Source organism: Asterias rubens, chromosome 10 (assembly GCF_902459465.1).
Source record: "Asterias rubens chromosome 10, eAstRub1.3, whole genome shotgun sequence".
NCBI lineage: Eukaryota > Metazoa > Echinodermata > Asteroidea > Forcipulatida > Asteriidae > Asterias > Asterias rubens.
Window position 1 is genome coordinate 12681745 of NC_047071.1, and position 26681 is coordinate 12708425.

General features: G+C 39.5%; 2 protein-coding genes across 4 annotated transcripts; one reads left to right on the top strand and one right to left on the bottom strand.

The window, feature by feature from the left end:
• LOC117295480 (atrial natriuretic peptide-converting enzyme-like) lies at positions 1-20712 on the top strand. 2 transcript variants are annotated; one of them, XM_033778154.1, is made up of 11 exons: positions 2-268; positions 10036-10434; positions 11121-11246; positions 12065-12250; positions 12689-12820; positions 13768-13911; positions 14509-14652; positions 16113-16256; positions 17223-17585; positions 18538-18675; positions 19611-20712. In XM_033778154.1, the coding sequence occupies exons 1-11, from the start codon at positions 196-198 to the stop codon at positions 19745-19747; spliced, it is 1986 nt and encodes a 661-aa protein (XP_033634045.1). In that variant the 5' UTR covers positions 2-195; the 3' UTR covers positions 19748-20712. The 2 variants fall into 2 exon arrangements, with proteins under 2 accessions (XP_033634047.1, XP_033634045.1); XM_033778156.1 differs by lacking the exon at positions 16113-16256 and having other exon boundaries at positions 1-268.
• Positions 20323-26540, bottom strand: LOC117295481 (tRNA (adenine(37)-N6)-methyltransferase-like). Of its 2 annotated transcripts, XM_033778157.1 has the most exons (6): positions 26348-26540; positions 26174-26207; positions 24786-25115; positions 23613-23773; positions 22022-22699; positions 20323-21463 (listed from the first exon to the last, which is right to left on the bottom strand). In XM_033778157.1, the coding sequence occupies exons 2-6, from the start codon at positions 26197-26199 to the stop codon at positions 21237-21239; spliced, it is 1422 nt and encodes a 473-aa protein (XP_033634048.1). In that variant the 5' UTR covers positions 26200-26207; positions 26348-26540; the 3' UTR covers positions 20323-21236. The 2 variants fall into 2 exon arrangements, with proteins under 2 accessions (XP_033634048.1, XP_033634049.1); XM_033778158.1 differs by lacking the exon at positions 26174-26207 and having other exon boundaries at positions 24786-25106; positions 26434-26540.
• Positions 26541-26681: the final 141 nt, after the last annotated feature.

A 26681-nucleotide genomic window follows, 5' to 3' on the forward strand; every position in this document is an offset into this window, starting at 1 on the left:
GACCGTGCGTGCGAGTGTTTATTTCGAAACATGACGTAAATGAGTGCGTACAATTACTTCCAGTGAAAGTTCAAGCAGTGGAAGTGGGGCACCCGGGTATATAAAAACCATTCAAGGCTTACGGGAAGTTAGTACTTTGTGCCTGGGAACGATCTGCAGTCGGGGTGTGACCGTTAACACATCGGGGTTGCAACCATGAAGCTACTGCTAAACTCTCTCGCCTTGCTGCTGGTCCTTCTTGCGGTGGAGGCAAAGAAGAAAAAATCAGGTAAGATTTACCCGAGTAGAAACCTCCACGAAAATCTGATGCCCCCCCCTTTCACCCGCCACAAATTCTATGGAATGCATTAGACCTTTTAATACAGCACACAGATGAAAGCAGACGGGCGTAACCAAAACTCGTCCATTATTGTGTATACATTCTATTCGGCGTGCATATGTTGTGCTTGTTATGGTTTTTACTTTAAAGGAACACGATGCCTTGGATCGGACGAGTTGGTCTGTAAAAAGCGTTTGTAACCCTTTTTTTTTTTACAAAATGCACATGGTTGGAAAGATGTTTTAAAAGTAGAATACAATGATCCACACAAGTTTGCCTCGAAATTGCGTGGTTTTCCTTTTACTGTGCGAACTAACACGGTCGGCCATTAATTTTTTTATGAGAGTCAAAAATTCCCATAATGGCCGACCGTGTTGGTCGACGAGGTAAAAGGAAAACCGTGCAATTTCGAGGCATGTTTGTGTGGATCATTGTATTCTACTTTTACAACATCTTTCTACCCATATGCATTTTATAAAAAACGGTTACAAACGCTTTCTAAAGACCAACTCGACCGATCCAAGGCAACGTGTTCCTTTAACCTTACGTTGCCTAATTTCCCCCCACACGTATTAAAAGTTTAATATTTTTGGATCAACCTGGCACCATCGCCAGCTCGCTTTAGCCCTACAGCTGTATGTTTATTGAAAACTGTTAACTTTTGATTGTGCATGTTTCTATTTATAGTTCATGTTCCAATATTTATTGTGCATACGATTTGTTTTTACTATTCGTTAAATTTCTTGTTTTACAAACGAAATGTGGAAAGCCAGGTCTTGGACCACAGTCAACACTTTGCCTTCGTTTATCCGTAGCACATCTGGACGGTATTATTTGTCTTGAGACAAAATAGTTGAATTGGCTGATTAAATAATAATAATAATCCTTTTTTTTTTTTTGCTGCACTGTGGGGACTTCTTTTGTTCTTAGACGTCGAATAAATAAATCAGCCCATTTAGCATATTCTCCTCTTCAAAGAATTAGTGTACCTATGGCTATACACTGTTGAATGATACACTAATTCGACAATAAAAAAACCACAAAAATGCAGGAATAAACATGTAGTTGTATTATATTATTTTAAATTGCTCTCAATATCATCAATTTAGTTTTTAAACGACATCATCAGTCTAATCCTGGCCATGACTATGGAGCGAGCTAGTCGAAGCGTTGCATTTAACAAGTGTTTAAGGGAGGACCTCGTTTTCTAACATGCGGTAATACCTTGTTGTACCGCGGTGTAGACGAGGCATTGAGCTGAAGGTATTACTTGGCTGTAATGAGCATATTATCTTCGGGTCAATGCACACCACTGCATTTCGTCACATGCATATTCATGACCGAACCCAGGCTGGCCAGTCAAGGTAGAGGCACAAAGGGACCAATTTATATGACCATAATCCCCACTTATCTGGGGGTAATCTAACAAAAGGGTGATAACACCTCGTTTAGCAACCCCTGAGTTTGAAAATAACACCCAGTTGCAATAGATGTTGCCCATGTCCTGCCTGTAATCCCTGTTCTGAAAAAATTTCAGTCTCATAATATTATTTTCCCCGTCCTGGGTTATTTCCCCGTCCCAGGTTTATTTCCCTTAATATTTCTCCCTCCCGGGTTATTTCCCCGTCCCAGGTTTATGTCCCTTAATATTTCTCCGTCCCGGGTTGTTTCCCCGTCCCAGGTTTTCTTTAATGCAGTAATATTTCCAATATAATCCAATAAATTCAAACAATTATCATTTCTTCTCAGTATCATTACTTCTCTATAATGCCTTACAACTTTGTTTATTCTAAGCCAAGTCAGATACCAAAATATCATCACATATTCCTTGCTTTCATTAATCCAAAAACATGTATCACTTTCTGCCTCTCCAGTTTATGACGTTTATGGCTGTAAGCCAATAATCCCTTAATCCCCCTTAATCTCATATAACAATAGCGCTCGAAGGTGGACTGGTTTAAGGATTCTCTCCCCCTCAAGTCCTTTCATCAACACGTCTATTGTGACGGCGCAGCCATTTTTAATGAGCCTCACTCTCCTCCTGTTTGACCTCTTGAATACGGACTATTCATGAACCACAAGATTTCCATTCATAAAACCTTGTGATGGCAATACCTTGTTGTACCTTGTGTACACCGCGGTACAACAAGGTATTACCGCATGTTAGAATACGAGGTCCTCCCTAAATGCTTATAGAATGCTAATAACTGAAATACAGTGACTCGATTTCCTGATTGATTGAAAACATTTCAAATGAAATTCACGCAAAGATCACGACTTGCCATTTTCGCCCAAGTAGGTCTATAACAAGGGTCATCATCATGCTGAAGTGCAATCCGAGGGAGATAATGTGCTGGGTAGCAGTGTATTTTGCACCACCCACCGTGGCTAAAACACTGGGCCTATATATTTATTTCATTTAAAGATCGAGCTTGAGTTTTTTTTTTCCCTGCACGGTCAACAGGAGCGCGTTTTTGGTGACCCCAACCAATAGTGCCCAACCGAGTCAACAAGTCGGTTACCGGTTGATCTGAACAGCATCGTCACCGCGGTTCAACCGAACACGCGAAAACCCTCAACCGATAACCAATGTTTCTGGTTGGGGTCGTCAAAACGCACTCCGTCAGCAAGGAGCATCGTAACACGCAACGTTTCATACCCGTAACAATGAGCTGCGTCACTGAGAACTCTGGAATCAAGTTTTCCCAAGTAACTGACGCTTTTTGTAATAATTTCAGAGGTCCCCGGGTAACAGCTGGCGCTGCCCAAGGTTTCGCTCTCTCCGAAGTCACTTTCGATTTCTCTTGAAACTCTGTACTCGATGTAAGAACTGTCTCGCAGCGCGTTGATCACCCAGCTCCAGGGGTCTGTCGTAGTGCTCTTTAACATTCATGTCAGCAGGCGAAGAGGTTACTGACGAAGTCGGTTATATTATACGCAAACCACTATGATAGGACATTGGGGTTGAACCGACAACGGTTATGGCGACTGACAACTATTGAGAAGTAATAATTTTAGGAACGTTTGAAGATTTTCATGGTGTGTAGAGTGTGACCACAAGGATTCTGCATTTTGATTGGTTTAGAATGCGGAGCACACGTGGTTTCTTACTTGTTTAAAGCCGCACGTTTACACGTGGCAACCAACTGTACCAAACACAGAAAGGATACCCAAAGCAATACAACCATATACCCATAATAAACGAGCAGCTTCTAGGCACATTATTTGGGGTTCGACTCCTTCGTCGATCCCCTGACCGGTTTGGTTCCACAGTCGGAGTCGCCTGGGGATAGATAAAGCATGCCGAGTTGTAGATTTATTAGCATTCGAAGCAGTCAATGAATAATGGTTACAGTACACTTGCAGACGATGGAGGTAGACCTTCGTGCTTCGACGTACATCCAAAGATCGTCACGAAGAACACAAAGAAACTAACCCAGAATATGATGGGACAGTAAATAAAGCATTCCTGGCCCCAATAAACTAGACATACTACCAACAGTAAAGAAAATTTATAAGCAGTATTTTCTGCTAAACAGATGAAACTAATCAATGGGCCCTGTTCACAGTGAAAGATTTTTTTATCTCGGGGGGGGGGGGGGGGGGTGCATCTTGAGGGATTCAAAAGTGTCCTTGTGAGAATGTATTTTGAAACGTAGGCGTAGCTGCAAATCTTGAAACGTAAGCCTAGCTTGGCTCGGGATTGATTATAGCGTAACTGGAACCTATCTTGGATTATATAAGCGTAGCTGAGTAGCTGCGTAGCTTGAAACGTAACCATTTCTTTTAGAACGTAACCATATTTTTTGGAACGTAAGCATATCTTGGTACGTAAGCGTAGCAGGGTATTTTGGAACGTAAACGTAACTGCGTATGAAACGTAAGCCTAGCTTGACTCGGGATTGAAAGCGTACCTTTTGATTATAGCGTAACTGGAACCTAATTGTATCTTGGATTAAGCGTAGCTGAGAAGCTGTGTAGCTTTGAACATAACCATATCTTTTGGAACGTAACCATATTTTTTTGAATGTAAGCATATCTTGGAACGTAAGCGTAGCTGGGTATTTTGGAACGTAAACGTAGCTGCGTATGGAATGTAAGCGTAACTTGACTTAGGATTGAAAGCGTACCTTTTGTTATTATAGCGTAACTTGAAGGAACGTAACCAAAACTTGGAATGTAAGCGTAGCTGAGTATCTGCGTAGCTTGGAACAGAACCAAATAATACCTCAACAATGTCAAAAATAACACTTCATTCACAGAATTAAAAAGTATATTTTTTTGACAAAATAATGCTTTGATGAAATTTTGTTTTATCATTATTTTTGTTTCAACCTTTTACAAAATTCTTATTCATCTGTCCTTTTTTACGATCAGCCTCCGTGTTTTGTTATCTTTTTTTCTTCTTTGTAAAACATTTTTTAAGCTACTCACACAATAACACTGTCAATATAACAAAATGCGGTATTCCTACGTTTTGACATAATCAATCTTTTTTAATTCCCTGAAAACTCCTAACAAAAAGAAACTATATGAGCCATGAAACAAAACAGACTATCATAAGAAATAACGGAATCGACACGAGGTGTACCGACTGACAAACCCACGATGACAAACATGCATGTACTTTGATGTCTGGCTCCCAACCCCTCCCAAGCTAACGGCGAGACCCGCACGCGTGGAGTTCATAGCGCCTGGGACTACACCTCCAGCCCCCACGAGACACGGGTCTAGTTTATTGCTCCATGGGTATTATTATGCCCCGCTCCACGCCGTGGGGCCATATAACAAGCTTCTGTTACACGGACTCGTTGAATGCGAATCTTACGTTAGATTTTTCACCATTATTTACATTTTGTAGCGATAATTTGAATACATGATTTTTTTCGTCAATTATTCGTTAATAATTAAAAAAAAAAAAAGATTTAAATTTGGTCAAGTAAGTTACTTTTAGACGGCTGGAAGTAAAACTAGCCCGGAAGGTCACGTGATTGTTTGTACCACTTTTTGGTTAGAACAATCACGTGACCTGCGTTTTTGTCTTAAAATGCTCAAAAACGGCTAAATTTTATGATTTTTTTTAAGGACTGTTCTTCTTCATTCCTGGATAACCGTTGAAGTCATATCTTAGTCTATTTTGTAGCCCAAATAGCCCAATTCGGCCGGTGTGTCCCTCAAATAGCTCTTTAACAAAGAGTGGTGGTTATTTCACTCTTTTAGAGGGGTTCTACTCCAGGACAGAGTGAAAAAAGATGCAAACTTCAATCTTAAGAGAGGACACTCGAAAAAGAGTTGTCCCTCATAAATATGCCTGTTTTTTCACTCTTTTGAGTACCGGAAAATGTGACTTCCCCAAACCTATTGTCACTCACTCATATAGTTACATGGTTAGGTATAATTATTATATAGTTTCATCGGTAGCCCTGGCGGCCTCACACGTTCGTATACTACAGCACAGAAGAAGAGTCCTATAATTATAGGGATACCAACACGGTTAGTGCTAACGTGGTTAACACTATCTGCGCACATTTGATGAGACGTGAACTGAAGTTATGGCTTCCTTTTTTAGATTGCATGGAACTGGTTGCCTGTACGAATAGGGAGTGACGGCAAGCTAAGTACAGCTGCAAATTGCAATTTTGAATTTGCCGCCAATCACCGTCTGTTGCCGTCAATTGTCGCTGACGTATTCGCTAGCGACCGCAGACGGCCGAAACAATCAGTCACGTTCGTCGGAAAAAGTTACACAGGATGAAAATATTGCGACGGCAAACATTCGTGGTGATTCCGTTCAGATTTCGTTGGAGAACGCAACCCTCATTTCCTTGACGCCCGGCCGCAATTATCAGTCGCTTGATGTTTCCATGCCGTGCGATTCCGTTTCTAGTTTTGAGGTCGTTACAATTTCGATGGTAGTTGTTGTCTGAGTGGATGACTAAGAAAGTTCTGAAGAGTCGGAACGGCCGTTGAGTCACTTCATCGTCGCCGCAACACACCGTCAGTCGCCGTTCCTTGCCGCAAGCCAATCCGCTGAAGTTCGTTCCCTCCCGTCAGCGAATTTTGGTTCTGCCCATTTTGCTGTCGCTTTGCCGCCAACGTTTTGGGGATTTTCACGTTCGTCATCGTTCGTTTGGCCATTGCCGCTATGTGAGCAAGCCTCTTAGCATGGTGTGATTACGGCTTGATTACAGTTTTGTGGTGCTATAAACTTACAATTTATAGAGTGATAACTCTAATGAGCCATTTGCGCGTCAGAGGAACCGAAAAAGTTCTTTTCGCCGATTGTTTTCATGTTGTTTGGACGAATTTTGACACGGTGATGTTTTTTAAAAAAATAATTTTGCTAAATTTGCTAATAATGGACGTTTTGTCGTCGAGAGCCCACGACAATGCTTAATTTTGGTTTGTAATATTTAACCATACTTCTGATTATTGATTATGCAAAAAAGCCTATACCCAAAATGACAGCCAACAACTTTCTTGAGTCTAGAATAATAGTATGGCTAACTAAATGTAATTTTTTTTTTTACAACATTGGCCCACAAAGAACCCCCAAATCAGGACCTAGCATCTCAAAGTGAGAACTTCGTGAATTAGACATCTCAAAGTGAGACTTTCGTGAATTAGACTCGGACGTGACTCGTGAGTTGGGAGTGGACTCGTCACTCAGCCGGCCCCGGCCACGCGGCCCGCCCGGCCCGGATCAGTGAGTACTCAAGACTCGGACTCCCCCGTGAGGGTTGACCATTGAGACTCCGGCCACCCGCAGGAGATGTTCTTAAAGGCACTGGACACTAACTGGTAATTACTCAAAATAATTATTAGTATAAAACCTTAAGCCTACTTGGTAACGAGTGTGCTGTTGACAGTATAAAACATCGTGAGAAACGGCCCCTTCTGAAGTAGTTCTCGAGGAAGAACCAATTTTCCACGAACTTGATTTCGATACCTTGGAACAATTCTTTTGGGCTCGAAATCAAGCATCAGTCTGAAAGCACACTTCGTGTGTCATGACAAGGGTGTTTTTTCTGTCATTATATCTCGCACTTCGAAGACCAAGATAGGGCTAAAATTTTCACGGGTTCGTTATTTTATGCAGTGAGATACACCAAGTGAGAAGACTGGTCTTCGACAATTCCCAATAGTGTAAAGTGTCTTTACCGGTCCATGTTGGTTTTTCGACAATGATTTTTGTTACCCGTTATACCTATTGCCGTGCGTGGTGGATCCGGATGGAACCAAGGCCAATAATGGAGTGATCGGAACTGAAAGCTTCGAGTCGAGGTCATTTTGCGACCATGGACGGCCACTCTTCTCCAGTCCAAATTTGTAATCAAAGTACAACTCAACTCAATATTCATAGCAGGCCTTTTGAGTGTGACCCGTCCTTGTCAGTGTGCTCTTTATCGAGGGTTGGCACATCAAGGATGGAAGCGACATATCGCATAAAACAGATTGGTTTCAATGAAAGCTCAACGCGGTTCTAGTAGGATGATCGAAACATTTAAATTACCACCTTTTATGGTTGAACAAACAATACCAACATTGGCAAACAGAAACAATAACTTCCGTCTCGACACTTAAAGATCCCACATATCACCAATGTCTTCTTTTTAAAATTGACTTGCTTGTTGCAATCTCGATACACACAAACAAAAAGCCATCCATGAACTTCACTCGATTGAGACCGCGTTGGCTCAAAAGTTCGGTGTAGATGTTAGGCCGGCGAGAGAGGGCGCTATTCAAAATGACTGTCCAAAAAATGTGGTAAACTTGTTGAGAGTGTGAAGAAAGATTGTTTTTTGTGCAGCTGTTTATTTGCATCTGCAAATTCTTCCTCCATGATTGAAGCAATACCCTAGATGACCAAGAAGGTATTTACGGTGGAGAGGTTGGAATTGCAGTATAGGTATTATCTTTTGTGCCTCTACAGTCTTTACTAACTCGGAGTGTTCCTGTTGCCATGGGTTGGACATGTGTCAGAACTCTAGTCTTAGGCCGTGTCCGAAACGGCGACTTCGGCTACAGCTACGGCTAGATCGCGCGCGTCTGCTATTCTTCAACACTGGTAGACGCGCTGATCTAGACGTAGCTGTAGCCGAAGTCGTCGTTTCGGTCACGGCCTAAGTCTTACTTATTTTAAGAAACCGGCTCTCCCAAAGAAAGTGCAGTGGTGGTGCTGGCATTGGCTGGTGGTTTTACCTTTATATTTATTAAGACCTATTGAATTTTGTTCCTCCTAAAAAAGTCCTATTCATATCCTATTTTAGTTTTGACATGATGTATAAATCGGGGCACCTTGCTTGGTCCTTTGGAACCACACACACCCCTCCATGAGTCCATCATCAGATCCAAGTCATGAACTGACTGAACTCTGAAGTGGTCAGTCTGGTGTGGGGAAAGGATCAGTTCTAAAGGCTTTGTCAAGTTTTGGCATGTTTGGCCAGGCCTTTATACATTAGCCAATTAATTGTAACCCATCCATCATGTCTATCCATGGGTATTTTTTTTACTCCGTCTTTTTTAGGGAGCGTTTTTAAATCTTCTAAGTTCTAATGCAAAAATCTTTGCTTTGTTGTGAAAAAAGAATTTCACTTTTTCTTGACTCACGACTTGAGTTTAATTTCCCAGGTTGATATTTAATTTGAACCTGATTTGTTTAACGCTTTATTTTTTGGTCCCCAAGTGCTGAACCGTAGGTAGGTACCAGTCATATTGCATTGATGAACTGCCAAGTCGCGGCCTATTTTGACTAAACCATTCTGTGAAAAGGGTGTAAAGCAGTGCTTTCTCGCTATGAACGTCGGGCATTGTAAACAGACAGGCCATTGAACTTTTAAGACAAAATACTTAAAAAATCTGTTGAACTTCTACCTTGACCCGATAATGTTTTGATACTTGGATTAAATGCAACTACTTTTGATGAGTTGAATTATGAAGTCTACTTCTGCAAACTAGATGGTTCTTTCCGCTATCGACCCCGCGAACGTGGAGACAATATCACTCCCAGAACTATGAGAATCTTTGCACTATCGTCTCCATGAATATGTAGACAAATATATACTCCTGTTCTAGAACTATGAGGTTCTTTCCACTATCATCTCCACACATGCGAAGACGGTAGCGAAACGCACCTCATACTTCTCGGACTATGAGATTCTTCCTGCTGTCGTCTCCATCGAACCGTGCAGTTCTAGGAGTAGATTGTGACATCAATAATGGTTATAACCAAGCTGCATACAGTTGTTACTTTCAGTGCAGTTTTCATTTAGAATTCTAAGCTCCTTTAACTTTAAGAATTTGATACTTTTTTTCATATTAATAACAGCATTTGGTAGAGTGCCTGCATGCTAATCCGGAGGTTGCAGTTTCAAATAAGGGCATCCCAAAGCGCTTCACACTATTACCCCTGGTCACTTGGCCTTTTAAATCTTTCCTCAAATCATCTCAGCTCCCTGGGGAGTATACAGCCTTGTGCAACAAATGCGCTACTCGGCTAAATCTCTGCCCTGACAGGTACCCATTTACCCCTGGGTGGAGAGAAGCATTATGGTTAAACGTCCTGCTCAAGGACACTAGTATCACAACCAGGATCAAACACCAGAGCTTGAATCCGGCGCTCTTAACCGCTTAGCCATACAAGCCATGATGTCATAAAAATGTCTATGATGTTGAGCCACAACAAATTTATGATTTTATACATTTTCAATCAAAAGGTACCTGCGAGCCCATATCTGTGAAGACCTGCACGTCCCCTGACGTCCTCCACACGCACACCAGTCTCCCGATCACCATAAAGGCTGGCATCAGCTATTTCGATGGCGTCACCGTGTTCAAAAGTCAGAAGAAGGCCCTCCGAAAGATACGTCCCTATGTGTCCCTCCTGCGCAAGGGAAAGGATTGTAAGAAGTTCCTCAAGCCATTCGCCTGCGCGGTTTACGTACCAGCTTGTGATGACTCCGAGGAGATGAGGACTATTCCACCCTGTAGGGAGCTGTGCCACCAGGCCAACACAAACTGCATGTTGGGATTCCAAGATCTGGGCGTTTTGTGGCCGAGTGAGTTTAACTGTGAGCTCTTCCCTATGTCAACTGAAGATCCTCAGTGCGTTTCAGGTAAGGTTTAAATCTAAGTTAAGGTTTAAAGTTACAGTCTAAAAAATATTTAAAAAAAAAACTTTAAAAAACCCCAAGCTTTTCAATATTTTTTGTTTGTGTCGTGATCAAAATTAGTCGTTTGCGGACCCTGGTAATCGTTTTTGTGTTTTTGAAAACAAGTTACTAACCATTTTTAAATTTTGTATCTTTTTTGTGTTTTTGAAAACAAGTTACTATCCATTTTTAAATTTTGTATTTTTAAAGATATATTTTATAAAAACATGAAGATAAAACCATAGGGCCTATGGGATGGAATCTTTTATCTGGAAAGACTGGAACAGTTTTTTATCGCCAACACGATCGTGACCAGGGCCCAGTTTCATGGCTCTGCTTACCACAGAATTCTGCGCTTACGTAAACCCTTGTACTAAAGTTGTAGCACAAAATCCTATGATACATAAGCACTGAATTCTGTAGTAAGCAGAGCCATGAAATTGGGCCCTGCTTGCCGCTGAATTCTGCGCTTACAATCACCATTCTCTGCTTTTGTGCAAGCGCCGAATTTGTGCGCTATCTGTATAAGCACAGAAAGCTTAGTAACGAGCCAAAATTCCCTGCTAACTTCAAAAATTGATCTATCCGTATCCCATTTTAAAAGACAACAAGAAGTTACCTAGGTGTTGTCTATGTGTGTTCCTTTTCAGCTTACAGTTTTTCAGAGAAGGATGTTAACGTAGTGGATTCACAAATTAGGGTAGAGGTGTCTTGCAACTATGACGTTAAACCACAGGAGCAACCCAAGTGGATCAAGAATGAAAGGCCTGTTGAGGGTGAGGATAACAATATTTTTAAGTTTTCAATTCACTTGGATTTATTTTGATAAGACTCAAGATTACAGGTTTTCAAGTTTCAATTCAAACTTCAATTCATTTGGGTGTATAATTTTTTTCTCAAATTTACAGTGCAGCAATGAAAAAGACAGAAGTTGACACGCTCACATTGTAAAAGAAAAAAGACAAAAGTATTTAAATTTAAGAAGAAAAAAACAATCAGACCGCAACGAAGGGACACCTTTATGACGAAAAATGCACATTTTTTCAGGAAACTTGCAATCTTTTTTTTTTTTGCTCTAACAAAAATGTAGGAAACTCCGTTATTACCCCCCTCCAGCCCTAAAAAAAAAAACCATAGAATATAAAATTCATAAAAAATGAAGATAAAGAGTAGGGCTTTTAAAACCAAAGATAACGGTAAATACTGGGCTAGAGCCTATCACAATAAATTACAGAGTATACTTATAGGCTTATATGTAGGATTTGAAACTTTGCAGGGTGTACGATACAGAAAGGTTTGCCGTAACACCATGTTCTGACTATCTCTAAATGAGTTAAGGTGGTTGAAACCAACGGTTCTTTTCAGAACCACTCAATCTCATTAGAGATAGTCATTACATGGTGTTACCGCAAACCTTTCTATATATTTATATAGGTCTCTGCGCACTATAAATGTCTGTATTAATTATTATTCATGCTTGCAAGTTTTCAAGGACGCATGTTTTCTCACTTTGTGCTTAGAGTTCAGGTTTTTTTTACTCAACAGCCTATCCCATTCCTGAAACTAATATCCAGTCTTGTGTTTTGCTGCACAGAAATCAATAGGCGGTATAGAACAGAAGTGGTAAACGGTCGAACAGCCACCCTTGTCATCGAGGGCTACACGGACTCGGCTGATGCAGGCGTCTACTCTTGTTTAGTGGAGAGTGACTATTTTGGAAAGTCCATTGAATTGAAGGACATCGAACAAAGTCTTTATGAAGTGATGCCTCCTACAATGGGTTTGTGGATTTATTTATTTATTTATTTATTTATGCGTTAAATATTAATAGCAAGCTCCAGGAAAGACACTGTACACTATTGGTAATTGTCAAAGACCAGTCTTTCCACTTGGTGTATCTCAACATATGCACAAAATAACAAACCTGTGAAAATTTAAACTCAATTGGTCGTCAAAGTTGTGAGATAATAATGGAAGAAAAAAACACCCTTGTTACACGAAGTTAAAGAAAGAAAGTTTTTATTGCCATTATTGTTTTTTGTGTTCAGAACGCTAAACCCATTTCCCTTTTCTCTCTTTGGCGAGGTGTTTCTTTAGTTGTGTGCTTTCAGATACTTGATTTCGAGACCTCAAATTCCTTCCGGTCTTTAAAGTTAGTAAGTTTCAATAAAAATCAAAATTCATTTTAAAGCATCATGATTGTATCTTTCGCTTTCAGAACCACCAAGTTGTGAGGCATACCAGGTTCCGTGCCCATCTGGTGACTGTGTACCTTTCAGTGCATTGTGTGATGGAGTACAGGATTGCCCGAGCGGACTGGATGAAATGAATTGCACAGTGATAGATGAAGGTAAGTTCAGTATAATAAGTATTGCAATTAAAATTTGATCACTTCTTAAAGGCAGTGGACACTATTGGTAATTACAGTACATGTACTTAAAATAATTATTAGCATAAAACCTTACTAGGTAACAAGTAAATGGGGAGTTGTTGATAAAGTATTGTGAGAAACTGCTCCCTCTGAAGTAACATAGTTTTCGAGAAAGAAGTAATTTGATTTAGAGGTCTCGAAATCAAGTATCTACACATGTATACGTAACCACACGACTTGTGCGACCAAGGGTGTTTTTTGGTCCATTAAAGTCTCTCACAACTTCGACCACCAATTGAGCTCAAATTTTCACAGGTTTGTTATTTTATGTAGTTGAGATACACTAAGTGAGAAGACTGGTCTGCGACAACAGTACAGTGCCGTTAATGGTTACAGTTTGTAGATTAGCTTCCTCTTGTATGCCAAGCTTCCACAAGTTTGAGAACTGTCAAAATGTCTTACTGGAAATGTTCCTTTCAAAGAAAAAAGAAAACCTGAAAGTAAGACTTGACATCCATTTCTTTCCGGACACTTTTTGTAAACATTTCAGAATTTTCCCCAACTGATTTTCATGTCATCATTAAACCAAACGAATGCTTGCCCAATATGAAGCGTGATTTCCAAATATGGGCTTTTAGACAATAAGCAATTTCAAGTTATAATTTTGTTTTCAATATTAGTTTGAACAAATTATTTGTAATTTAAAAAATGGATAAAATTGTTTTGATAACAAACTAGTATGGGTAAATTGTATTTTTTTTTTTTTTTTAAGAACTTTGTGTATAATAGAATATATATTTTTTCTAAGTAAAGTTAAGTCTTTGTTTGAGTTTATTTCATATTTATTTTTTTATTTGATGAAACTTGTATGAGATATATTCCCGGGAGTTTTTTTCAGTAGAGTGCACTTTGCTTTTCTCTCATAGGTGCCACACCTACAGGAGAGTGCCCCCTGTACACCGTCGCATGCCCAATGAATCCTGACGTATGTATCTCGCCATCAGCTTTTTGCGATGGCAAAGAGGATTGCCCAAGCGGGATGGATGAAATGATGGACTGCACTGATACTGGTGAGCTACCATTTGAGTTAGGACTTGCCCAAAAGGGTTTTGGTATTTTTTGTTCGTCAAAAAACCCTCACTTACACAGTTTAATGATAATGATGGTAGAAAGCTTCCTTTAAAATAACTTACTGAGGTGCGGTATTTTTTGAGAAATGAGTAAAACAAAATCACAAAAATAGTTTTTGTCTCAGTGAGAACAAAGATGTTTTAGAATGTAAAATGGATTTGTGCGACTCTCCTAAAAAATATTGCTCTGTAATTTAATGTTTTTTTGTTAAAAAAGTTGACAACTCATGAGGCTGAAACTTTTACAGGTAAATTATATTACATACATCTTCATTCACAGCGAGAAGAGATTCATCCCATTGCCAAGAGCTTGATCTACAAAGGTATCAAAACCCTTAAACGGGATGGTTGGCACACACTTTTTGTCAAGGCTAAATTTTAATTTAATCGACAAGAGCAAAGGGCTTGTAGCTCAAAATAATTCTTTGATCAGGATCTTGGTGCTAAAGTATTGTCCAGTTCTGCTACATAACCCAGCAACTTGTTTTCAAGGGTTATATTTACTTTGCTGATTTGATTTGAACTGGTCTCTCCTAGGCTCCATACCTACTGGGGAGTGCCCACCATACACCATCGCATGCCCAATGAATCCTGACATATGTATCTCGCCATCGGATTTTTGCAATGGCAATGAGGATTGCCCAAGCGGGATGGATGAAAAGATGAACTGCACTGATACTGGTGAGATAGTATTTTGAGTTGGGACTTGCTTTAAAGGCACTGGACACTATTGGTAATTACAACAATAATTGTTAGCAAATAAAATTGCTTAGTAACGAGCAATGGAGAGCTGTTGATAGTATAAAACATTGTGAGAAACAGCTCCCTCTGAAGTAACAAAGTTTTCAAGAAAGACATGAATTTGATTTCGAGAAAAAAGAAAACCTGAAAGTAAGACTTGACATCCATTTCTTTCCGGACACTTTTTGTAAACATTTCAGAATTTTCCCCAACTGATTTTCATGTCATCATTAAACCAAACGAATGCTTGCCCAATATGAAGCGTGATTTCCAAATATGGGCTTTTAGACAATAAGCAATTTCAAGTTATAATTTTGTTTTCAATATTAGTTTGAACAAATTATTTGTAATTTAAAAAATTGATAAAATTGTTTTGATAACAAACTACTATGGGTAAATTGTATTTTTTTTTATTTTAAGAACTTTGTATATAATAGAATATATATTTTTTCTAAGTAAAGTTAAGTCTTTGTTTGAGTTTATTTCATATTTATTTTTTTATTTGATGAAACTTGTATGAGATATATTCCGGGGAGTTTTTTTCAGTACAGTGCACTTTGCTTTTCTCTCATAGGTGCCATACCTACAGGAGAGTGTCCCCTATACACTTTGTTTTGTTTTGTTGATGTTTGTCTTTTTTATGTGTTTTAATGCCGAATACATCCATAATAATGAAAATTATTATGTATTTGGCATTAAAAACCATACAAAAGACCAACATCAACAAAATGAAAGCCAGGGACGTATGCCCGGAGTTACACAAGTTTACCGGAAAACTGTAGACCGAAGGCCTTCAGCTCTAATATCTCTGACCACTTCAATAAAAATATATTAAAAAGCTATATTTATTTTACATTAAGTCTATTAAAACATTGTTAACGTTCGCCAACATTGTAAAGACAGAAAAATGTTTTAAAGGTTGTGGAAGTGTCGTGGCCGAGCCGTTAAGAGCACAGAATCAATCTATGGTGTTTCTGATCAGCAGAGTGTGGGTTCGAATTCCCAGTCGTGACACTTTTGTCCTTAAGCAAGACACTTAACCACTGCTTTGTCCTTCAGATGGGAGTTGAAGCCCCTGGTCCCATATGCTGTGTGCAAACACATCGCCCTGGTGTTCCTGGTTTGATTGGCAGCATATTGCCCCACATCACCTTGTAAACCATTACATGGTGCTTAAGGATCAGGTCTTATATCTCAAAACTTTGTCCCACTCCTTGTGGTAATAATACCTGGCGCTTTGTAGCCTTTGGCAAAAGACGCGTTATAAATACAGTTATTATTACTATTAATAATTTAAGTGCAAAATAACCCCCCAAAAGGCAAAGATTCATATCATAACCCCTGTAACTATTTTTGTTTATTAGTTTTTCACTATGCTGTTTTGAACTGGTCTCTCATAGGTTCCATACCTACTGGCGAGTGCCCACCATACACCATCGCATGCCCAATGAATCCTGACATATGTATCTCGCCATCGGATTTTTGCAATGGCAATGAGGATTGCCCAAGCGGGATGGATGAAATGATGAACTGCACTGATACTGGTGAGATAGTATTTTGAGTTGGGACTTGCTTTAAAGGCACTGGACACTATTGGTAATTACAACAATAATTGTTGGCAAATAAAATTGCTTAGTAACGAGCAATGGAGAGCTGTTGATAGTATAAAACATTGTGAGAAACAGCTCCCTCTGAAGTAACAAAGTTTTCAAGAAAGACATGAATTTGATTTCGAGACCTCAGAATTATATTTTGAGGTCCTGAAATCAAGCATATGAAAGCACACAACTTTGTGCGACAAAGGTGTTTTTTCTTGTATTATTATCTCGCAACTTCAATGACCAATTGAGCTCAAATTTTTATATTATATTAAGATACACCAAGCGAGAAGAGTGGTCTTTGACAATAACCAAAGGTGTCCAGTGTCTTTAAGACTACCTTTGAAAAGATAGTACACATTAATTTTTAAGGCTCTCAAATTTGAGGGATTTATGAGAATATGGTCAGGGCTTTTCTGTCGGGCTTAAATTTCAAAGATTTTGTGACAGTTTTTATTGCACTTTTTTTATTTATTTTTTATTTAGCCTACAAGAAAGACTCTTTTATGGTCGAAAAGTCAGGCCATAAAAATATTCACTTTGCATTTAAACCATATGAAAATTCCTCAAAATAAAAAGTAAGTAAAGTTTTCTGTGTTTCATGAATTCGTTGCCGTAATTTCTCCTTGGAGATACCTTTCCTAGTCTTTGCCCTTCATACTTCATACTTCCTGGGAATGCGATGTGAAGCGAATGTTGACGTCACAAATTCGCAACAAATAATTCGCAGCAGGCCAACTCTGCTCAACTCACTTGCGAATATAACTGTGAAAGGAGATTTGTGACGTCAAATTTACATTAATTTTGATTATTAGTCGCAGGAAGTATGAACCTTAATGGGATTAACTGGAGTCCAACATGATACTTATTGACCGGTCCATTTTGTTTACCCTGTAAAAATAATTTTTACAGAACCGATCATGTGTGAACCGATCACCGTCCCCGAATGCTCGGTCGGGCTCGACTACACCACGGCAATACCCAACTATCCGCTCGGAATGTCAAACAGCGACAAGCAATCTATGCTCAGCTCCCTGTCCGTCATTTTCGAAAGCACCTGCGGCAGGTTCTTCCGCCCCTTCATGTGCTCCGCCTTTTTGCCCCCGTGTCGGGATAGGGTTGTACCGCCGTGTCGAGAGCTGTGTTTTCTCGCAGTTAAGAAGTGCGTTGAGACGTTTGATGGGGTCCTCTCGGCAGAAGACCTGATGGCCTCTGGAGGGTCTGGCGGTAGCTGTGACATGATGCCGAGTGAAGCTGACGGCCAGTGCTACAACGGTGAGCTTTATTTTGTGTCCTTGATTTTGATTCTTGCTGACAGGCTTTTTTTCTTTCTTTTTTTTTCTCCCCTTTTCACTTTTGGGGGAGAGGGTCTTCAAATGCCTTGTTCTTTAAGGTAGAGTATACTTTTTATTTTTGGAATCGTTTGATTGTATTAATTATACAATCAAACTAACCTGTAAAAATTATAAAAGTTGGTCATGATTTTTGAGATATTGCCAAAAAATCTAGATCGGTTATGTCGACGCAGAAAGACTAAGCTGTAATTGGAAAACACAATCTGAGACACGAATCTGACAGTGAACCTTCTCAGATTCAAATTTGGGGTATAAAAACTTGTATCTTTTTTTAAACCACATTATTTCAAAGTGAAACATGTGAAATGATTTTTAAAAATTCTTTATACTATTTTTTTCTGCTGTACTTCAAACATTGTCCTTTAATTTTAAGAGTGATCACCAAACGTTTACTTTGCCTTTAAAGGTTTCAAAGTGTAGTAGTAGGTTTACGTTAAGCAGAAATGCTTTTGTGCACCAACTTAAAGCCAGACGGTGAGGCAGGTCGGTGCAGGGCAAAAAGACAAGAGTACCCAACCATAAATAAAAATCATACAATTTGAATATTTCTAACGCCCGTTTCAGACAGGCACGCCAGAGTCGCGCCGAATCAAATAGATTAGGAGCGACTCTAGGTTGACCCAAAATTTTTGCTTTTAAACAGGCCAACTTTACATAACATTTACATTGGCTCAGCTCATGATGAGATCGACATCTGAAACTAAGGTGCTCCAGAGTCGTTCCGAACGACTGCAACATCTTTCAGTCAAACACTCGAACTGTTTCAGGCGTCAAACTTTTAAAGTACCTAATTCAGAATTTGGTTTGGCGTCGACTCTGGAGCGCCCGTCTGAAACGGGTGTTGAGCAAAATATTTGTTATCTTGTCTTCAGTGGAAGTGGTTTCGATTGGCGAAGTAATTGGGAGTGGCTCCGAGGACGGGGTAGAAATAAGTGTGGAATGCACCTACAACCTGATGCCCGGTATGCAACCAGTGTGGACAGATCCCAGTGGAAACGAAATCAAAACAGGTACGTGTACAGGTGTTATTTATTCACATTAAATAGTATTATTATTCTGTATATTATTTGGTTTGGGGTAACACCATGTGTGTGTATCTACTTGCCAGGTAATGTAGATTTTGGTCTTTAGAGCTTTAAAGAACTGTAGATTTTCGGAATCCTGGAGACTTCTCAGTTCTGAAAGGAACTGTCCTGCTTTTTAACTACTACCTGGCATGCCTGGGCAGAAGTTAGGAAATCAGCCGGGACTACTACTTTTAACTTACAGGCAGATACTGGATCAGTATTATTGTCACTACCGTGGAGTGAGTTTTTAATTGGTCTCAACATTTCGACTAGCTTACTCTAGTCATCGTCAGGAGATTGACCTGCAGCCGATTTCTTTAGGCAACTGCGTTAGTCCAATTGCGCAACGTTTATGGCGCAGGTTGCTTAAAGTTTCTTGAAATCGGCTGCTGGCAAAGTAGATACACACATGGTGTTACTGCAAACCAAATATATAATAGTGATACCTCACCATGCAGTGCCTCAAATCCTATATTATTCTGGTTGATTGAAAACATTGCACTTGTAGCTACAGGCTAAATTGAGACAATGCACACACCAATAGTTTTTTGAAAAATAAATGTACAAAATATTTACAGAGGCTTACTACACAGAGGAAAGCTAATATAAAAAAAGGTTTATGAAACCACAGAATAGGTAAAACATTACAAACAGTAAGGAAGCATCGCTGTTTGGATTTTAAATGTTGACAAAATAGCAAAAGGTTGAGACCAATTTACGAAGTCGCTCTGCAGCCCCTCAAAGAATACGACTTCATTTCAGAGGGAAATATTTCACAGAGAAAAGCTGTGAGACTAAAATGAAACAATAATGTTTTGTATTCATCTGAATCCTGTGTAACCCCTTTAATTTTGAATCAAACCTTTTCATACCCTTAGGAAGTAGAAGGCGTGTGAAGACTGCCAATATAACCGAAACGGTGACTGCCTTGATGATTGACAACTTCTCAGCCAAACGTTTTGGGGGCATGTACACCTGCAGTGCGGATGGCTTCTCCGCTACAGTGGAGCTGTAAATCGTCAGACCACAAACTATTTTTTTTATTTTATTTTTTTTATTAAGATACAGTCTTTATCATGGTCTCTGTGAATTGTTTTAAAAAGCTAAGATGCAAGTAGATGCTTGCCCCCCTGGCTCAACCACTAGAACTACTGCCACATTGTACTGCATAAAGTCAGTTATAAAAATTGTAGACAAATTGTATTTGTATCAATAAGTAGTTTCATAAACATTGTAAGAGTATTTTTAACACTGTTATCTGTATAATTAATCTCACATTACAATTGTAGTTGATATTTTATAGCTGTGCTTGGTTACTTTTTGTGTATACATGTATACCCGTATACCTGTAGCTCTGTGAAATTCTGCCCCGGTTACATACTTCACTTGGTATGCGACTTTCATTGTTCAAATCTTAATATCTTCATTTGTACGTGTTGATGGGAAACTTTGAAGGGACATCACAGCCAAGACTGCCTAAGCACAAAAAGAAGCCACCCACAATAAAATGTTGCTTACCAGAAAAAGGGTACCAGCCAAACTACCATGTTACATGTTACATGTTACATGTACTGTACAATTTGTGACTGGTATGGATCCTGCTCATTTTTCGTTAAGCAGACAAGTTGTAAAGCACTATTTTCTGCCTTAAAAGCGTCTCTATGAAATTGGGCCCAGGTCTCTATGGCTACTATACACATCAAATGTTAAGACTCAAAGACTGATTTGTCAGTTCATTGTTACAAATTTTGGGTAAAAATCACAAATGATTTCTACAAAATATTTTCACATGTACTGTGCACTTTTTATGTTTGAGGTTTTAATTCAAAAAGAACAATTCAGGTTTTAAGGTCAAGAATGGTTTGTTCAAAATGCCAGCTTAAGAACGCTGTACCGGTAAATGTAGATTTTGTATTTTTAATAATTTGATGGTACACTGTAATATTACTAAATAAAATACAGCAAAGAAATATTATCAGATACTTTGTTTTGATGGTGAAGTAGTTTGTGGCTTATTGTGTTTGCCTGCAACAGCATTTGGTAAACAAGAAAACCAAATCCTCAACCGTAATTTTTATAACCATGGACTTCAAGAGCCACATTGAGATACGGTGGACACATTATCAGGCGACTTTGTCTGTAGTTTCCAAAACCAAACAATATACCTGTACAATGTCCACCACACCTCAAAAAGGCTCATTGAATTTTCAATTTCATCAATCAGTTGGTTTCATGCATAAAATAAAGGCAAAGTATAGCAACTGCTACTGCAACCCCAGCAGTCTTGTGGAATTTCCCCCTGAATTCGAACCCTAATTCACCTATAACGGTTTCAGTGTCTTTCTCAAGGACACAAGTGTCACGACCAGGACTCGAGCCTACATATGTACACTCTGCTGATCCTGAGCTCGAGTCCGCAGATCTTATCGGCTCGGCCACAACACTACATTTTCACTTAGCATTTACCTAGAAATTGCGTACAATGAAATTCCTTAGCCAAGAGTCTAATGCTTAGGAACGTCAGCGAAGCTAACGGGTTGAACTCTAACCACCTCGACAAAATCAGCTCCAAACCAGCATGTTACGTGCAACGTGTCAACAGTGAAGAAATACAATCTGTCTTGACAGCTGTTCCTTCTGTAGGTGGACCTTGGGTCAGCCTGGAGTATCTCACAGATTGCACTGGTGGCTTCTTGCTCTGATTGGAGAAACTCAAGATGATGGGGACTATCTGCAAGGTCAAAATAGAAAGGCAATTGATCAACCGGGGATTTGGGGAAGTGATTACAATGTGCTCAACTAGCCACTCTCCTGAGCCGTTCTCGGGGTGATAGCGGTCTATGGTGAGAGTACTTCCCTCTTGTGATAGTAACTGGAGCGTCTTGAACAAAGACTAGTCTCTTAGTGGATGATACCCACATGGACTGTGCAGGGGGTAACCCTGTTTCAGCCCCAGGAGTAGGTGGATATGTGCCCCTGGTGACAGTTAATTTGGGTTGACAGACTAAATCAGTTAATTGTAGCCTTCGCCTTGAAGTGGCCAGCCTCGATTATAACAAAGTAAAAACTGAAATTAAAAAAAGATCGTTGCCCCAGCACACTGTGCCATACACCACATACATTCGTTGATACCCAAATACAGATAGTTCTAGCTTGTTTGAATCTTTTAATAGGATTTGTTCCCTGCCTGAATTTAAAGTGCAGTTGTCCAAGTAGATAATGAATTGTCTGTTCAAGAAGCTAGATTAGGCAAAACCTTGTTATTGTAAAACTTAAAAGTAATACACACCAATACTAGATGTCTTGAACCGTCTCAAATCTGCTGCAGCATGCTCAGTAAACCTCACAGTCAGTTTAGTGATAGGTGGGTGCTGGATCCAATCAGCTACTGCAACCTTTGACCCAGGCAATGAATATTCATCACTCTGGCTTGGCAAGGGTGCATCTGAGCAATCACCTGCTTCACATTTTGAAGATGTTCTGTTTTCCGAATGTGTGGTGTTTTGACTGCCATCTGAGTGATTCTGAGAAATACCGGAAGTTGGCGATGTTGTCCTTAGTTGCTCCTTGCAATCTGTGTGTGCTGAGACACTGGAGTTACACACAGCGTCCACTTGTTCAGCTGTGCGTTCAATCCCTGCACTGACAATTTCTTCATTTTCGGGAGTAACCCCAGCATCACTGCCTGTATTTTGTAAATTCACAGTTTGGACGAGTTCATCACTACCGTTGCTGTCATGATGTTGGTGCAGATTTCCCTCAGCGTTTGGCATGGTGCTTGGGGTCGAAGTAGTTGCGGCAGAGTCTGTGAGGGTCTTAGAGCTGATGTTTTCCTGATCCGACATGACAGAGGAGGTTTGTCCATGCTGAATAGAGCATGGATTGTCGTAGGATGGTACGTAGGGCTTGATGTCCAGCACTGGTGTGCCCTCGATGATATCAACACCTGATAAATGGAGCGTATCGCCTTGAAGACAAAAAGTACATAGGAAAACACAATTTAAAAGGCATCAGTTTAGTTCACATAGTACAAAAGTCGTAGAATCATATTACTCTGTCACAGCAGGCTCTTTTTACACTTCTAGATCTGGTTAAATACTTTCAACGCTCTTATTAGAGCCAAACGAGAAGAGAAGATGATGAAGAAATTTCAGTTTCAGATGTGGAATAATTCTCTGTGGAGCGGATTTTCCGTTCCACAGAGAATTATTCCAGGGAAAAACCTACACAGTCAAGTACGGATTGTAAACCCATTCCACAAACATGTAGTGCCCTAGGTGGGACTTGAACCGGGGTCCCAGAGGTGGAAGGCTAGGCAAGCCACCACTACACCAAACTGACACTTCGCTCTATACCCCTCTATTCCCCCGATAAATGGGCAAACCCCTGTGGAATAGCCACCCCAGTTCTGGAGTAGACAGAGGCAAGTGGTTTTTGAACATGAGGGAATCTTGAAGTGTGCAACTGAGACCCTGTGGAATGGGGACGTAGGCAGGGACAATGTGAAAAAGCCCTGGGGGTAACCCTGGTGTAAAAAAAGCTGTGTTCCACGGTGATAAGGATACAGTGTGAAAAGGGCTTTAAGAAACTGACACTTTACAAAGAAGAGGACAGACCAGTGCTGTAGCCACAGTGGGCGGTGCTGGGTAGAACTGAAGCTGCGTAGAACTAAAGTTTTACGCCAAGCACTCTGAGAAAAATCCACTGTGCCGCGCAGCACAGATTTTCCCCAGATTGCACTTCAGCAATGATGGCCCCATAATTTAAACATGAATAATGCTGTTCATCTGCTTGCCCTTGATGGTTTAGAGCCCATCACTAAAATTGGTCAAGCTACAACACTGAGACAGACATCTGTTAGTTTTGGGTGAATAAAATACCTTGGATTCTGTCCAGTTTTGCCAGGGTCAAGCCAATGGGATTCGGCCGATGAGGACTCCTTGTTGAGAAGACTCCAACTTTAGCCCCGTCCAGGCGAGGGGGTTTCACTTTAGCCTTGGTAAATTTACCTCCACCATTCTTGTGAAATACAAACAGTATCCTGAAAACAGAAACAAAATATCTTAAAATATTGAGATAAAAAGCAGTGGTAACCCACAGGGGGATTGTCCGTCTCAGTGAGTGTGTGGATAGGCACCTCCAGACGGTTCAACCCCATGGTCTGAACATCCTAGTCATTGATTAAAGAACAGTTTGTTAGTGTCTTTGCCTTATCCTTTCCCCCTGTTTAGCCCCCTACAGTTAGGCTATCCAAACTGTAACACTATTAGAGTTGGGACCGGAACAATCATTTCTAAATAACATTTGTTTGAAGGTTGCATGAGGAAGCCTTTAACGCTTGATATGCATGTACGGCTTACCATACTCTCCCTTACAATAGAATCGAGCCATCTCCTGACAGTATGGACAAAGTATACTGTCCGAAATTTTGACCCCTCCGTCTGTAGAGCGTTTGTAACTGCTTAAGAAATGCATCTAAGGCCAAGTAAAACAAAAAACATGTTTCGCGTCCCGCCCGCTTCCTTTTTACAGGCCGCCTCCTTTTTACAGGCCGCCTCCTTTCTTATTTTATTTTTTTATTTTTTTTAAATAGGGTTATTTTAAATGATCTCAGTGAATGCCTCGACTAAATTGTTTCATTTATGTTTTGTGTATTTCAGCAGTAGCAAAAACAATGGATATTTGACATTTTAACAAAGAATGGCGACCATCTTGAAGTAAAAAATAAAAAGCCCCTTTTCCTCCTTTTTTTGAAAAACCCGGACGTGAAACATGTTTTTTTTTGTTTTACTCGGCCTAATGGTTAGAAAGATGTTTTTAAGTAGAATATAATGATCCACACAAATGCCATCAGAATTGTGTGATTTTCCTTTTACTCTGCAAACTTACTTGGTCGACCAATTTGTGAAAATTTTGATGCCACAAATTTAAGTGCTAGGTTAGTTCACAACGTATACGGAAAACCACGCAACTTTGAGGCATATTTGTGTGGATCATCTTTCATAGACCAACTTGACTGATCTAAGGCAACGTGTCTCTTGTAGAAGTCTTACCAGACATGTGAAAACTTGTCCAGCCCCTGGATGGAATGTTGCGGATTAGGGAACGCCGCCTTTAGGATCGTTAGCTTTGCCCTTGAGAAGGTGCACACTGAAGGCTGACGAGGGGTGCCATTCTTACTCTTAAAACATGACTTTATATAGCCTATGGGAGTTATGAGGGTGTTCGTAGGATGTTCATCTTCTTCTGTCTTTACTGGCGAATGAAGGGGAGGGGGTTGAGATGCTGAATGTGTTGCTTCCATCATTTTGTCCATTATGAGAGACGGGACTGAAGTACACTGAGAACGCTTTGTGGTGATGGAGAAACGGCATCTAATCAATCTGGAATTTGGACCAAAGGAGCGGAAATAATAACTTTTATGGTGTCACTGAGTGTTACTGTTTTTTTTCCTTAACAAACTTGTAATGTTAGTGAGTGGCTATTATTGGACTTGGTAAAAATAGTTTGTAGTTACCGGCCTTGTAACTTTATGTAATTCTAAGGCTTATTCTGCGTCAACAATGTTTTTTAAATTGTTACTTGATATTTTTTATACCCAAAATAATACGGTAAAATAAATAGCAATGGGAATCTGACCACTTTTTATACTTTTAAAAAAAGTTTTGATTAGTTTCAAAATATAACAAAAAATAAGTTTAATTTTGAACTTTTTAAAGGCAGTGGACACTATTCGTAATTACTCAAAGTAATTATCAGCACAAAACCTTACTTGGTAACAAGTAATGGGGAGAGGTTGGTGGTATTAAGCATTGTGAGAATCAGCTCCCTCTAAAGTGACATAGTTTTCGAGAAAGAAGTAATTTTCCACGAATTTGATTTAGAGACCTCAGGTTTAGAACTTGAGGTCTCGAAATCAACCATCTAAACGGTGTTTTCTTCTTTCATTATTATCTCGCAACTTTGATGACCGATTGAGCTCAAATTTTCACAGGTTTGTTATTTTAATGCATACGTTGAGATACACCAACTGTGTATGCTAGCCTTTGACAATTACCAATAGTGTCCATTGCCTTTTATAAAAAAATACACCTATTATTAGTAATAGTATAGTATATGCAAATTTACAAAATAGGATTTTATATTAAATTATTAATAATTAACATGTGGTGTTTCCAAAGTAATGCGAAAGTAAAACGATTTATTGTCTTACCATCCTACACCATAATTTGCATAAATTAATTCTACACCATAAATTGCATAAATTAATAAATGTTTTATTTTATAAATATTTAAATAATAAATAAGCCTAGGCCTATATCATATCATATTCATATGAACTAGGCTAGTTTTTAAGTAGAGAAATAGAAAATAACATTTCAAGAAAGAAAACAAATATTATAAATAAATTATTATATTTATACAGTAACACCTTACTTACGAGGTTAATTGAAAGCGTTGGATCATCTGTAAAACTTTTAGGAAAAGTTTCCGTATGGCGCCACCACTTTTTCATTCGATATGAATTAATATAGTATCTAGTTTACCTCAATGAGATATCCCTTTTTGTAAAAATGAGTGAAAAAGTGGTGGCGCCATACGGAAAGTTATCCAACTTTTACTAAAAGGTTGTGTGCAGATGTGTAATATAGCTCTGAAGTCTGAGGTAAAAACAAAGCACGGAAGGAACAAATCAGATACAATTTAAAGCTGCATGTGTTCAGTGGTGCGGCTCATTGCATTCATCTGCTGATGTTTTGCATGCAATTATGCCATTACGTATCCGAAGTAATAATCAACATCCAACTAGCTGCTTCCGTCCGCCGCGCGCGCCGCAAGCATAAATACATTAAACTGGCATTACCCAGTCCTCCCACTTTCCACATTTGGGGTTAAGCATGGCTCAGAGTATAACAAACACTACCGAAAATTCTTCAAATCTGCATAAA

Bases quoted from the DNA above. Each gene is read 5' to 3' on its own strand.
- LOC117295480 (XM_033778154.1), top strand. From the start codon at position 196: ATGAAGCTACTGCTAAACTCTCTCGCCTTGCTGCTGGTCCTTCTTGCG. The intron at 11,247-12,064 runs GTGAGGATAACA...TTTGCTGCACAG, and splicing joins GAATGAAAGGCCTGTTGAGG to AAATCAATAGGCGGTATAGA. The intron at 18,676-19,610 runs GTACGTGTACAG...TCATACCCTTAG, and splicing joins TGGAAACGAAATCAAAACAG to GAAGTAGAAGGCGTGTGAAG.
- LOC117295481 (XM_033778157.1), bottom strand. From the start codon at position 26,199: ATGATCCAACGCTTTCAATTAACCTC. The intron at 25,116-26,173 runs GTAAGTAAGGTG...TCCAAATTCCAG, and splicing joins CAACGCTTTCAATTAACCTC to ATTGATTAGATGCCGTTTCT. The intron at 22,700-23,612 runs GTATTTTATTCA...TTTGTCTTCAAG, and splicing joins AAAACTGGACAGAATCCAAG to GCGATACGCTCCATTTATCA.